Source organism: Mus caroli, chromosome 15, assembly GCF_900094665.2.
Source record: "Mus caroli chromosome 15, CAROLI_EIJ_v1.1, whole genome shotgun sequence".
Lineage (NCBI taxonomy): Eukaryota > Metazoa > Chordata > Mammalia > Rodentia > Muridae > Mus > Mus caroli.
Genome location: NC_034584.1, coordinates 6,117,951 through 6,133,591, shown reverse-complemented (window position 1 = coordinate 6,133,591; position 15,641 = coordinate 6,117,951). Strand labels below are relative to the sequence as shown.

The 15,641-nt window shown below is 37.8% G+C and overlaps 1 protein-coding gene across 3 annotated transcripts in view; it reads left to right on the top strand.

Moving 5' to 3' along the window:
• Positions 1-15,641, top strand: part of Spef2 (sperm flagellar 2) — a 163,231-nt gene that overhangs the window by 31,102 nt on the left and 116,488 nt on the right. For 2 of the 3 annotated variants that reach the window (XM_021183947.2, XM_021183946.2), the window contains 3 exons: positions 363-551; positions 3,560-3,747; positions 14,107-14,275. In XM_021183947.2, the coding sequence (XP_021039606.1) occupies positions 363-551; positions 3,560-3,747; positions 14,107-14,275 (546 nt within the window). Of the gene's footprint in view, positions 1-362; positions 552-3,559; positions 3,748-14,106; positions 14,340-15,641 lie in introns of those variants that run through there. The other variant, XM_029469388.1, reaches the window with a different exon arrangement.

Sequence of the window (15,641 nt, the reverse complement as noted above, 5' to 3'; positions counted from 1 at the left end):
ATATACCTAATTTCCAAACTTCCGAAAACATACTTATAAATTGAGAATTGCATTGCTTTTTTGAAACCTCACATAATTTGTTTTCATTAAATTTTAGAGGAATTAACAACTTATTTGAAGCAATTGCAAGTTTCTATATGATAAAGTTTCTAGAAAGATCTATTATTAAGTCTCTATGGTTAAATTGTGTGTGTGTGTGTGTGTGTGTGTGTGTGTGTGTTCTGTTCAAAGTTAAACCAAAGGGCAAAAGTAGACTTAAATGACGATCATGTCTTCCACACATTTGCAAGCTGACTTCTGAGCCACTGGGTAATATGAACTTGACTTTGGCATGTCATTGGCCCTTGTGCTGATGTTCACAGGAGGCCTATCGGGAAGAACAGCTCATTCACCGGCTCATGCGCCAGTCCCAGCAGGAGCGCAGGATTGCTGTTCAGCTCATGCACGTTCGCCACGAGAAGGAAGTTTTGTGGCAAAATAGAATTTTCCGAGAGAAACAATTTGAAGAAAGACGACTTAAGGATTTCCAGGATGCTCTTGATAGAGAAGCGGTAAATAAAATCTCCATTAAAAATCCTATTTGGTCATCAGTTTCTAACTGGCAGGGTAGGAGGCAGCCCCTGCATAGTGTACACTCCATGAGCTGCCTTGATTCTAAGCATTGAATGTTTGCAACCAGTTCTGTGTTCACTTGTTGCCCACCACTTTTGCTTGCTTTTTTAGTTCTAATTCCAAATGACTCCTCAGGAAACACTCTTCAGTATTAATATTCACGGAGTTCTCAGATATTGATGATAGTGTGTGTCTCTGTTCGTGCTTGTCAGTTTGAAATACTTGGTTCATCTCTATTTTCTTTAAATACCTAAAATACATCTCTTCAATTTCTTCAGATATAGTTTTGCTGACAGAAGGCTGATGACGATCATCTAATTTTCATGTCCTGAAATTAATATGTTTTTACCTCAGACACCCAATGGACTTGCCTATCTCTAAAGTTACTAGTGTGAGCTATTGTAGGAGATTATTCTGAGGCAGAACAAGACCTTTGAAGAAGCTTTCTTTTAATAAGAAAGAATTAGTTTTAAATAAACAATTCATTACTCTTTGGTATAATACAACTTCGCAGGCCTATACTATATTGCAATGCTCCTTTCTCTAAACTATAATAATCCATGGAAAGGCAGGGATATTGTAGTTTATTGTCAATGAGAACGGTGCCTAGAAGCCAAGATCTGTCTCCTGGGTATGTTCTATGCTACTAGGATATTATTTTGAAACACAAAAAACAAAATATCCAATGTGTTACTCATTTACTATATCATATTTCTCCTGAATTTCCTGCGTATGCGTTCTTGTAACAAAATAGGTTTGTTTATCAGTGGATTTCTTGACTCGATTTTTGGCTCTTTCCCATTGGGGAACTCATACTTATCAGTTTATTAAACTTGATTACAGAGACATGGAGCTCAACATTTTAGGTAGCTTGCATGTGCTGTCATTAAAAAAAAAAAACCCTCTTAAATGAGCCTGGACAGGAGAGGAGCTCTTTCGGTAAATAAGGGCATTTGCCAGCACTTGTTGGCTCCTTCTATGATACACCATGATAAAGCACATTTCGTCCAGACCAGTAGTTCTTGATTTTAAATTTTGGTGCCACCTACTGCTATGAATAATAATTAATCACAAAATTTTGAGCATTTGCTTCAAAGCACAATTGCACTATTCTCATTATATGCATAGAAAACTATTACAAAAACCACAGAGGAACACTATCTGTAAGTCTTACACATATGTAAAGAGAAACCAATAGTTTAAAAGTCAAAAGTGTTAGGATCAGAGCCTTCCTGTAGGTCTCTGTAGCCTAATCTCATCACTATTAAGAATTACAATATCCACAGACTTCTTTTATATTTCCCCTTTCTTCCTTTAGGGCTGCTACATATGTTGATGTGATGAGATAAGACTGCACAGTGACTAGCACAGAGCTAACAGCAGAGTTAAAATATATTAGGGAGGCCAAGTAGGCAGATGGAAGAGAGGAAGAGAGATACAGAGGAAGCCAGATGAGAGAGGGAAGACAGGAAGGATCAGAGCGAGGGGGGATCAATGGATGGATGCAGGGAGAGAAGGAGGAGAGGGAGGGAGGAGAGAAGGCAGCTAGGCAGGCAAGCATGAAGGAGGACAAGGGAGTCAGGAGTCAGCACCAGCACCACCAGCAGCTCAGGGTGGAAACTGTTCTGTTGCTGCTAGGGAGCTTGCATCATTTCCTTCAGAGTTTTGGTTCCTGTGGCAAACCAGCTTCAGCAATTTTGGTGTCATTGTCACCATAAATTCTCATCTGCCAAGTTTCTTCCATGTCTGAGCTCCTCTTGATATCATGAAACCATGACATAATGCTCCTTGTCTCACCTCTACTCACTCGGCAGGGTTACCAAGTGAAACAAGGCAGCAATGAAAGAGGCTAGTGTCATTCCTGAATCGTCCGAATACACTGGACTGATCTTAGAGGTCATCCAACCCAAGGAAATTAAAAGCAAACATGCAAAATAAGACAGCCACTGTAAGACAAATGGTGGACTTCACATCACAATCCATTTTCTTCAGTCTTATAATTTATTATAACTTATTCAGATGAAATTGTTCAGTTATTTTTTTCTGGGTATAATAAAATTGTTAACATCCCTCCTTTGAAGAAAATGAAACTGGGCATGGAATAAATAATTTGTTGCTATCCTTAAATACTTGAACTTTAATTCTGCACACAAGTTGGGGCTTGAATTTGAAGACAGTTCCTGCAAAACGTACACTTATTTCTAAGTTACAGGAGTTAAGTTACAGGAGTTAGATGGTATCTGTGAGGCAGCTTAGCACCTGACCTGATTTCTGAAGCAGCTGGTAGACTTTTCTGAGAGGAATCCCTTCAACTAAGCGTCGTGTTACTCTCAGTTTGGCTAGCCCTTGTGTTGTGTGAAGAACAAGTTAAACAAAGTGATTGCAATCCACTAGATAGTGGTAATAAGATATTTACATATTTAACTACTTTCTGTTTCTATGAATAGACATTTCTATGAATGAATGTCATCCTTTTATAAAGGCTAAGGCAGTAAGGAGTTTAGCATACTTGAATGTGTTAAGTGTGTTATCTCAAAGCACTATAACCAAGTAACTACCAATCACATATATAGTCAGTTCATAAGTTAATACTGAAACAGGAAATCCAGTGGTCATAGCACATGTTCCTGGTGGAGGGGCCCTGGTCACCGAGTGTTTAAGCATCAGTCAGCTATGCTTGCCCTCTGACCCAGACTAACATATTTCTCTGTGATCTTTTACCATCTATACCACTTTCCACTATAGTGTTTTGTTGGAGTCTCTCTAGCACTGCCTTTGCTGTCATACGCAATACTTAGAGTATTAAGGAGTGAGAACTGATTCTTAATTAATTAAATCCTGATATAAAGGGGGATTTTATTCTATTTAAATATTTTTGGCATGCTATTATCTTCATATGAATAATGGCATAACAATAGTGACTTAAAGTTCATTCTTGCTTTCTTAGGCTCTTGCCAAACAAGCCAAGATTGATTTTGCAGAACAAACCTTGAGGGAGAAGGAAATTCATGAAAAGATCTCTGTGGAAAGAGCCCAACAGCGTTATGAGAAGCATTATGGGATATGTGCAGAGATTTTGGATCAAATGCTTGATTTGTGCACGAAGGTGGCAGACTATAGGTTGCTGACAAATAAGTGAGTATCACTTTGCATGATTAACTCAACATTGTCACTGCAGGAGTGAGAGTGGTGTAAGTGCAAAGCAGAAACACATACTGGAAAGGCACAGCAGACACAACTTATAGGCACAGCAGACACAATTGATAGGCAAAGCAGACACAATCGATAGTCAAAGCAAACACACAATCGATAGGCAGAGCAGACACAATTGACAGGCAAAGGAGACACAATCTATAGGCATAGCAGACACAATCGATAGACAGAGCAGACACAATCGATAAGCAAAGGAGACAGAATTGATAGGGAAAGCAGACACAATCAGATAGGCAGAGCAGATTGTATGAATAGAGAATCGGAAGCGGAGGGTTGAAAGCATTACATTCTGGCATTATTTGGAGTAAAGACATCTTCATCTATTCACAGGTAGTGTCTAAATTGTCACTTGTCAAGGTAACAATTATCATTTATTAAATGTAATCACGTAGTGACATCGTTTTGAAGTTAGAAATATGTTACACACCTACTGAACTGAAAATAAATTATACTGACTCAAAAACAAAGGAATTTAAAAGCAATGTTTTAATATAATACACTTATAAGTTATATTATAAATTGTATTTTATGTAATAGAACTATATATGTTATAAGTTATAAATTCAAATGTTCTGACATTTCAAGCAGAACATCAATGAAAGGTATGCAGAAGTGATCAATGAAATAAAGAGAAAATTGACATAATCCAATTGGAGTAGTTAATAATGGATTATAAGGACCAAAAAAATTTAATATTAGACAGTGATATAAATCAGATGTGAAAGGAGAAATACAAATAATTGGACATGGAGCTCCATAAGCAAATAAAGGTTCATCATTTTATGACACAACTGCAAATTGAGTTCAATTTGGGAATAGCAGAATAAATATACTTATCCCTACTCCTCCCACTAAGTACACTTAGACCACCTACTTTTTAATCACACATGGGAAGGGTAGGAAAACATGGAGAAAAGTGAGATGGCTGATCACTCAGGTCTAACAGATTGTGCAGTAATGACCCTCGTGAATTTTATTTTGGCTTCAAATTTCCTAAACAAGACCTGGACTTTTTTTTTTTTATTTCAGGCACATTAATGGTACTGATTCTACAATAAAGAAATAAGCTAGCAGAATAAAACTTTTTAAGTAATAATGGCTGTTTTCAACCTAAATTCCATAGGCAAAATTGTAGCCTCACCTCTCCTCATGCTAACAAGGGTAGGAACCCTCATCTACCCTTGCAGTGTAACATCTTTCATCACAATGATGGCAGGGAGGTCCAGCAGGAGGCATGGATTTTTGTCCCCAGCTGAGCATGGCAGAAAACTTTTGCAGTCTTCTGTGACATTGTTGGAGGAGACCTAGTAGAAACATTCCCCAGACATACAAATGTCTCTACAGTAGATCTGATGAAGACTCCGTGAAAGCAAAATTCCTACCTCCTCCCAAAAGTGGCAATGTGATCCATTCCTTATGTCTCATGGGAGGCACTTAGGGGCTTGTTACTTGCCAGTAACAAGACAGTATTTCCACTCTCCTTTGCCAGAACATTGTCAAAAATAATCAAACAAAATTGAGATGCAAAATATTCTAAGCTATGACAAAAAAGAAGTCATTGTTGGCCTTCATGTCAAGAACCAGAAAGAGCATAAACAGAAAGTGAAAAGACAATGGGTAATGCTGTTGTATACTGAACTGCATTCTCCATAAATGTGATCTTGTTTGGAAGCAGAGATATTACAGATATGATAGATTATGGTGAGATATATGATTCAGTGTAACTGGTATCATTGTAAGAGAGAGTTGAGATACACAGCAAAACACTATGTTACCACAGAGGCAGCATGTGATATTTCCAGTATATCATCAAAGAAATAGAAAAGGTAAAGGGATTTAACATGGTTTGCAGAAGATACCTGGGCTAAGCAACATCTTGAATTAAAAATTCCAGCTTTCAACACTGTGTTGAACAACCAATTACTATTCTTTTTCCCCATCCAGTTTGTGGTAGATTGTTATAACAACCCTCGAAAATGAGTGCAGATGTCAACACTTAGATGACAGAGGTCTTGAAATTATCTAATTAAGGTTTTTAAGCAGCCATGGCAAAGGGCCTCAGTGAACAATTATAAGCTGCTTGAAACAAATGTGAAAATGTAGTCCCAGAATGGAGATGCAATAAAAATTACTAATAAATAGAAATTTTATAATTTAAAAGTACAGTACCCAAAATAAGAGCTCAGTGGTTGAGCACGAGAGCAGGATAACATGGACAGAAAGAAGGCACAGTGAATAAGAGACAGACTAATGTAAATTGCCCAAGGTGAATAACAGAGACTGTAGGTTTAAGAATAAAGAGTCCAGTCCTGGAGATAGTTACCACTGTCATATCTGTCTTCTATCACTGCTCAAAATATTGAGACAAAATATCTTATGAGGGTGAAATCTCTACTTTTGACCCATGTTTCAAAAGTTTTATTTTATGATTGTTTGACCTTGTTCCTTTTAGGCTGTGCAAGGTAGAAAGGGAAGTATGTGGTAGAGAAGCCCATTGTCTGCTGGCAACAAGGAACTGAAAGAGAGATGCTAGGGTTCCAGTGTTCCCTCAAGACCTAACTTCCTACCAGGCCCCTACCACCTAAGTGTTCCTTTCCACTCCATGAGAATACTGCCACAATTTGATAACCAAGCTCTCAAGCCATAGGATATTAAGATAACGCAAGATGCAAGCTATTACACATAGTATTTCAGTCCTGGAAATGGAAAATAAATGGAGTGGGATAGTGCTCAAAACAATAATATCTGAAAATTTATTTAACTCACCAAGACTCACCAATCTACAGATTCAAAAATTAAACAAACTCCTGATAAGATAAACCCAAATAAGTTCATAGAAAGGCATATCATAATTAAATTTGTGAAATTTTTGGAAAGAGGGCACCATGAAAGCCCCCAGAGAAACACCTCAGGAGCAAAGTATTTCAAAAGACTGATGATTTCTTCCCATAAACCAGAGAATCCAGAAGTGTCAGAGCAATGAACTCTCAACCCAGCATCATATACTCAGTGAAAATACCCACTGAGGGAGCCTGGAGCCATGGCTCACAATGTAAAATCATTGTTTGCTCTTACAGAGGACCCAGGTCAAACCCTTGCATCCAAAGAGTGAGTCATACTATCTATTGCACCAGTTCTATGAAATTGTGTGTCCTTTCCTAACCTCTGTAGTATCCAGCCACACATGTGGTGAACAAACATACATGCAGACAAACTGCTCCAAAATAAAATTGAAAGTAAATGTATAAGTGCTTTAAAGAAGCCTCTCATATCAAAGGGAGAAATAGGCAGTGTTAAGTCATGGTTACCAAGAGCATTTGCTGGCAGCGTGCCTCCTCTCCAGTGGGTGGCTAAAAGATGTTTTCATACTAGGAAGAAGACCCTTTTATAAAAGAAAATTAGTACTAGGCAAAGTGAAGAAAGAACCCATAAACAACAGACAGGTGAGAATAGGATTCCCTTCTCTTCCTTAGAAGGCATGTTCCCTGGGGATCTGAAGGTCACTGTACCACTGTGAAGTATACTTCTCAATGTGCACACAGGATGCCTGTCATTACAAGCTGATGAGCATAAAGAAACAGAAAAAGGTCATGCTTCTTTGATTTGGTGTTTGTTCGTTTGTTCGGTTGGTTGGTTTTGTCAGCAGTGAAATGATGCTAGTAGATGTATGAATTGTATATGAACAGTATAATGTCTGTTACACATACTAAGTAACCTGTACAGGATATGTTACAGACAGATTAAAAATGATCTGCAAACATAATCATTTAATCCATAATAAATGGGGGAAAGAAACAAGCGAAGAATTAGAACCCTATGAAATACGAATTAATAGACTTCACATTCATATAATAATTTCATCTCTAAATATGCTAATTAAAAACAGTGATGGGGGAATAAAAATATTACCAAACTTTTAATCTATAAGAAAATAATTTCTAATACAATGATATAGGCTCATTAGAGGTAAAAAAAAAATAAAGATATATAAGCTGGACATATTAATCAAGATAAAGCAGAAGATTTTATATTAGTATCAGACTAAATAGACTTTAGAGCAAGGGAAATCACCAGAAATAACATCAGTTATGTTTCCCCAGAGAACCCTGACCAGGAACAAACCTCAACAACTTTAAAACACTTATGGAGTGTGGTCCTTGAGGAGTGGAATCGAAAAAGAAACCAGTGTAGGTCACTCCTGTGTTAGCAGACGGCCACATGCCAGTGAATATGTACAGGCAGCACAAACTGTACATAAGGGTGAAAATCAAAGAGAATGTAAATGTTGGGTAGGCTGAGAGGTGTTAGGGATAGGGTAAATGTGGTTAAAACTCTTTGTATGACATTATCAACAAATAAAAGATGAGAAGAAAAACTCCAAACCCTTGGAAATTAAAAACTCACTTCTAAATAAATAACCCTCAGATCTAACAGGAAGACTTACGGGAAATACAAATATGTATTGAAAAAGATGAAATGAAAATACAACACAGGAAATCTTGTGGGATACAGAAAGAACAGTGTTGGCAAAAATTTACAGTAAAAAGCACCATTCTTTCAAAAGAATAATAAGTTTCACATCATTACCACTGCCACCTGAGGAATCTAAACTAAGAAGGGATAAATAAACAGCGAAGAGGAACGTAGCAATAAATAAACTCTGGCCAGGCGTGTTGGTGCTCGGGAGGCAGAGGCAGGCAGATTTCTGAGTTTAAGGCCAGCCTGGTCTGCAGAGTGAGTTCCAGGACAGCCAGGGCTACACAGAGAAACCCTGTCTTGAAAATAAAACAAACAAACAAACAAACTCTGAGCCATCAAGGACCAGAAGGATAATTGACAATGGTGTGTATGACTGAGCTCACTTCACTTGCTATCTGAAGACATGAGATAATTTCTCAGCAACAGAAATGCCACAAAGCACCTATATGAAATTTGGCAGGCTCAATAAGTACTTGAATTTATATAAGCCTTTAACGCTTAAGGAAATTGAATTAGTAATTTTAAAAATCTTCAAAAAGACTTTTCAGCTTCAGATATTACTCTTGAAGATTTCTCCCAAACATTTGAAGAAATAACAGTTAAACTTCATTTCCAAAACAATTATACACATGCCTTGCAGAGAAGAAAAAATGACCACAATTCCAATTCACCTTATGAAGCCACTCTTGCCTCCTTTTTTGTAAATATAGCTGAACTATTATTCCATTCATATGGAGATAAAGTTACCAGAAAAGAAGAAAGAATTGTACAGAATAATGAAGTCATGAGGAATATGAGCTGTCGATAGAAGGGCTCACACACAGATCAATTGATCAGAATAGAGAAGCCCAAATACAGATTACTACAAAACCACTCATGTGATTTTCTGAAGTAATTTGATGAGAGAAAGACAGCCGTGGTAGGAAATAATACTAATTCAACTGGATAATCACAGGCAGGCGAACTTCTTATCACATAATATATACAAATTCAATGAAAATAAGTCCTAGGTGGAAATGTAAAAGAGTATAAAATATTTCATGTGAGAGAAATGTTCAGTTGACCTATATATAGACAAAAAAGCCTTAGACTTGATACCAAAATCATGATTTGTAAGAGAAAACCATGACAACCTGTACTCCATTACAATAAAAACCATTTTCTGTACAAAAGATAGAAGTCAAAAAATGGACTCTTACAAAATTAAACAACCCCGTTGAAAAAGACTATAAGAATCAGAGTGCAGTGTGAGCAGAGGAATGGCAGCTCACATGTGTGTTCCCTAAATTGACCAGAAGAAAAACTACTGGCTTCTTAGCCTATAGCAGACACCATATGGGAAGAAGCACCTCATTTAGTGATGAAACCTCAGGCAGGGTGTTTCAGTAGCAACGCCATGGGTAGGTTGTCCATGCTCTAGCTGCTGAACCTTTATCCGTGTGCATAAGGACAGTGGATTATGAAGGAGAAAAAGAAAAACAAGAGTGGAAGAAGAGGAGGAGGAAGAAGAGGAAGAGGAGGAGGAAGAAGAGGAAGAGGAGGAGAAAGAAGAGGAAGATGAGGAGGAAGAAGAGGAGGAGAAAGAAGAGGAGGAGGAAGAGGAGGAGGAAATGAACTTGGGAGGACAATTTGAGGGCAGAGATTCACGATGAGTTGGAGTATGGGGTGAGTTGGTTTTGAGCTACATACACTGTATTCATATAACAAAACATGAAAGAATAGATAATTTTTAAAAACTGAAAGAAATACACAAAAACTTTACCAGAAAAGAAATAAAACAATGTCAATCCAAACTAAAATATACATCAAAGAAAGAAAAAAAACATAATATTGAACAATACATACAAAATGTACAACCTCATTAGACATTAGAACAATTTCAACACAGCTCACAGTGAGAGGTCATTATCAGAACGTCTGAAATGAGGGAAAATGACAGCAAATGCCTCTGTCACTGACATGTAGAAAATCACTTGCTCACTATTAGTAAGGGTAAAATCTGGGGGAGCCCATGTGGAAAAGAGCAGGGCAGTTTCTTAAAAAGCATAATGTACAACTTCCATACAGATATTTCTCCTAAAACTCTTCAGATGTATACTGACACAGAAGCCTATGCATATGTGCTTCCAAGAATCCATACAGTAATAGTTTAAAATGGATAGCTACCCATATGTCACTCAGGAAGTGATGGTTCAATTGTGGTACATCCATACCATGAAATATATTGAGCAATTAAAAGAATAAGCTATTGGAACATGACACATCCCAATAATTACACTAAGTGAAAAGCCAATCCCTAAATTATTCCATCTATAGCTGTGTAGCCTGGGTCTTAGCTAGCAACTCTAAACCCCCTGCCTCAGCCTACTGATTGTGGAGATTATAGACATGTACCACCATGCTCAGATGTGTGTGCATGTGAGTGAGTGTGCGTGTGTGTGTTCAGGTTCATGTGTGTAGGTACAGCAGAATGGGTGGGGGAAGGCCAGAGGACAACTTGCAGGAGTTAATTCTCTTCTGCAACAGTTACTGTAGAATGAGCACAAGTTATAAGATAAGGCTTTGGGAGATCTCTGGCTACCAACACTTTGGGGGCTTAGCAGTAGGCTAGTCTGACTGCCCGTCACATCAGGGATCTACTGTTGGCTCAGCTTTTTCAAGACCTACTTTAATAAAGGTTCTCAAATACTTTGACCCCCACTCCCCCACCCCATTATAGCCCACTGTCCTGTATATCTCTGTTGTCAGGATAGCAGCAGTCTAGTTCAGTAGTGTCGGGATACCAATAATCCAGTTCAAAAGTGTCACCAAAACACAAATCCACAGCAGAAGCACGACCCAGCAAAAACAACCCGGCCTCCACCAAATGGGCATGATTCAGCAGGAATGATCAGGACAAGCCAGAATGCCTTGAGAAGTTCTTTGCTGAGTCTCCCTCAACAAAGTAAAGATCAGCAAAGACTAGAGACCAATGAAATGTTGCAAAGCTAGCTAAGCAAGTGCAGCGACCCGTCACTATCTATTGGTTCCTACTTATACTCTCTCCAAACCTCACCTGTCCTTTCATGGATCTGCAGCAGCAAAATATCACATGAGTCTGCTTCAGGAAAACATCACATGACAAAAGCAGAACTGTCCACTTGAATCTACCTATTTCTGCCTTCCCAGTGCTGTAAATACAACAGTGTGCTATTATTACACCAGTCTTTGTGTGTGTTGGGGTGGGGAACAGTGGGGTTGGTTGGTCCTGGAATTTGAACTTAGCAGTTATCAGGGGACTAAAGAATGGATTGTGGGGAAAGAAGAGAACAAAGCTATAGAAATATCCCATTAGTAATTCTGTGGTCATAAGTGGTCTGTGTTTAAACTACATCAATACTATATCATGACTAATAGCAATGTATAGTTTTACTTATATAAGGTAAGAGGATAAACATGAATCATTTGAGAAGGTTGAATAGCTAGTACAAATGGACACATGCATTTAAAACAAATAATTTTAATGCTTGCATGTATGTATGTATGTATGTATGTATGTATGTATGTATGTATTAAGAGTATGCTAGTGCCCTCAGAACCTCTACGAGGGTATCAAATCCCTTGGAGCTAGAGTTAGACACTTGTGAGCGGCCTGATGTGGCTTCTGGAAACTGAACTCAGACTCTCTAAGAGGAAAACATGTTCTCCTTACCACTGAGCCAGCTCTGAAGCTACTTGTATCTCTGTCTAGGAATGGAGTCTAACAAAAATTTCTCCCTTCCATGTTAGCATGTCCACTGATTGATGATGGTGATGATGATGATTCAGGTCTTATTCAAGCAGGCATTTCTAGGAGAGACTGTTTCATAGCAGATTTCCTGATAGCCTGGCTCTTATATTTCTGCCCCATCTTCTGGGACATTCCCTGAGGATGCCTGAGTCGTGATGAAGAAATATCTGTTGGGCTTTTAACTTGGTATTGCCTTTAGTATGGTATTCTGTGATGGTTTCCACCTGCTATAAAGAGGAGCTTCTTTGATGAGGGATGGTAGCTAAGATAAGATGGGGAGTGCTGGTCTAGAGAAGGGGTGGTAGGAGAAATATAACAGGAGAGATATGGGGTGTAACAATGATCAGTATATTGTATGAAATTCTCTAATGATTACTAAAATATATTTTTCTTGACAGAGGGGGGGAGAGAGAGAGAGAGAGAGAGAGAGAGAGAGAGAGAGAGAGAGAGAGAGAGAGAGAGAGAGAGAGAGAGAGAGAGAGAGAGGAGAGAGAGAGAAATATTACAGTTAAGAGAAAAGAAGAACATTCAGGTCAGAAGCCACTGCGAGTGGTTTTTGTTCTCGGGAGCCTCAGCAGATCTAGTGGGGAAGGAAGAGTGTGAGGCTGGAGTCTTGAGAGGTTATCCATATTCTTGGAGACTAGAGAAGCAGCTTTATGAAGCATCTCTGCCTTAGTCATTTCGTCTGGTGTTGTCATTGCATCCTTGAGTGTGAGAAAAATAACAGTAAGGCCAGATAGCTGTGTGTGGCTTTTTTCTTTTCTTTTCTTTTTCTTTTGTCTTGTCTTTCTGTGAGTGAAATACGTGGAGGAATTTAATGGATTGTGATTACAAAGCCAGAGAACATCCACAGATGTCATACTGAAATCATCAGGAAAAGTGTTAAAATACTGCAAGAAGGAACTCAGGTGATTTTAGCTTTCCACTCTGGTAAGTGAGGGAGTGAGAAAAGAGAATCAAAGCCTGCATCGGATGAGAGCTGATTCTTCAAGACCCTTGACTGACCGACCGCATGCCTTTTAAACGAGAAAGGTTTCTACATCTGTTCTCAATGATCAACAGATCCTCACAACCCTTCTACCAGTCCCTGAGTGTCTCTATTTTAACTTACATCGTCTAATAGACCATTTCTAGGCAAATTCTACTCACGGAAGCATAAAGTACATGTGCTTTTGTATCAAGGTTGTTTACGTAGCATTTTTTCAAGATCCATCCATGTGGTAAATACATTTATTTTTGAATTGTGATTTCAAACTCTAGATGAGCTATTTTGTTTGTTTGCTTGTTTTTCTTTTAGCAACACAGTCGGAGTCATGCCAGCCTCTCTCTCTCACCCATTTTGTTCCCTCCAAGGTGTTTTCTAGTCACTCTGTCCTGAGTACCTTCTCTAGGCTTCAGCCCAGCAGACTTTTCTTCAATGAGGCTTCTCTCAAACCAACAAATTGGGTCAAGTCAAACTGTTACTTTCCCCCATTGTATAATTCTCAGCTGAACCTCTTATTTATGTAATTCCTTTTTCCCAGAGCTGGCTATCGGAGGCTAGGAATTGCAATCACTCTTGTATCTCATAAAATATCTGGAATTAAATGTGGCTTAGTATCAATGGCTCTTCAAACCATTCTTGTCATCCATGCTTTAAGAGAACAGTTTATCTAAAGCAATGAGCATGACCCAAAAACCAAGGCTTAATTCCCAACTTTGGTAGCAAATGACTGCAACCATAAGTCATGGTTTAAATGGCCAAACATTCTACTCCTGTAAGCAATGACTAGAGTAAATAGATACCAAGGCTCCTTTAAGATAACAGTTTACTTATGTGCCTATCATTGTAACAGAAAAGTTTAATGTATATTGGTAATTCTGGCATTGTATACATGATGATTTTTAAAATTGTTTGAAATAATCATTTCTATTTAAGTCAAATTAAGGGCAATCACTTATATAAATATAGCATAAGACCAATGATTAAGGTAAGGTGTGTATTTCACTGAACCATTCATTGATCACTTCCTTTATTCTTTTTGTCTCAATAGTCTTATTCCACATAAGATGATGCACGATTGGAAAGAACTGTTTTTTAGTGGAATTCCTATATATGAACAGACTTCTCTTACACATGGACAAACAGAACCCACTGAGGAACACCGTGTAGAAGTGAGGAAAAGGAACTTGCTCGATAGCAAAGATTATGAAGATTATAAGGTACATACTAACATGTAATAATTTGGGTGAACAAATCATAATAAATTCTTTTTCTTAATGCTAATTTGTGGCATTTTATTTAATTCCTATGAATGAAAATAGACCTTTACATTCTTTCCTGTGTTAATTCATGTCTATGACTGAGTTTTGCCTGCTTAGAGTACTCATCAGTATTATCTGTTGCTCATGGTAATATTAGATCAGTCTAAAAGTAATTAAGTCTGCTATATTGAGCAAGCAGGTGTCAGAACAATGCCTCGCTAGAATTTTTCTTTCATGAGCTGTCTACCTTTGTTTCAAAAACAATTGTTAAAAGATAATTTTCAAAGCAAGTTAGCTCAATTGTATATTGTTTCATAGGAAAAATGGAAAAGAAAGCGGTTATGGTCTAGAGTGGCATAAATTCATATAATATTTTATTCAAATAATAAAAGTTTTGGATGCAAATTGCATAGTCTGTATACTTTTTCAGTTCAATGTTATTTTACATTTAAATTATACATATTTATGAAATAAATATGATAATTTGAAATAAGTATACAATACATGTGGTTTATAACACTTTATGATATATTTCTATTAAGAGTTCAGAACAAAGAAATCACTAATGTTTTAAGGAAATGGAAATACCACCTCCCTGTTAGAAAGCTATTCAGAAACCTTTGGGATTAAACAGTGGACTTTATTCACAACTAACTGTAGACCTCTGGTCTCTAATCTCTAAGCACTGGAGACATTTGATACCTCAATTTATGAAGTAATGATGCTGCTGCTGCTGATATACTTATTTTGTCTTTATTAAGTTCATTTTAGATGGTAAAGGTTAAATATGTAGCCAAGTGGACTATGCATTAGATTAAAGCAATACATACTAATTTTATCCCCCAACTCTCCCCGTCACACTTCATTTCATCCTTAGAATTGAAGATATAAAAGCAGTGTTCTTGAATGCAGATTCTGGGTAAAATGGTACAGCCATGGAGTGCAGAATGGGAACACTTATGGTTTCAAGTATCGCTGGCTTCTAGGTTAGCAAATACAAGATGAAAACAGGAATGAATGAAAGGGGATTAGTGCATCACTGACAGTCATTGAATAGATGATAGGCATTAATTATGAGGATGGACACATAAAAGGAGTTCATGGCAATGACCAGGGCAGTGGGCAAAACAGCACTGATGTGTAGATATCCAAGGAATTTAAGACTGCAGTAAAGTTAAGAAAACTATACACGCTTATGGGGAACCAAATGGGTACATCTTGTCCTTTTTTCCTTCCTTCCTTCCTTCCTTCCTTCCTTCCTTCCTTCCTTCCTTCCTTCCTTCCTTCCTTTCTTCCTTTCCCTCTTTCTTTCTTTCTTTCTTTC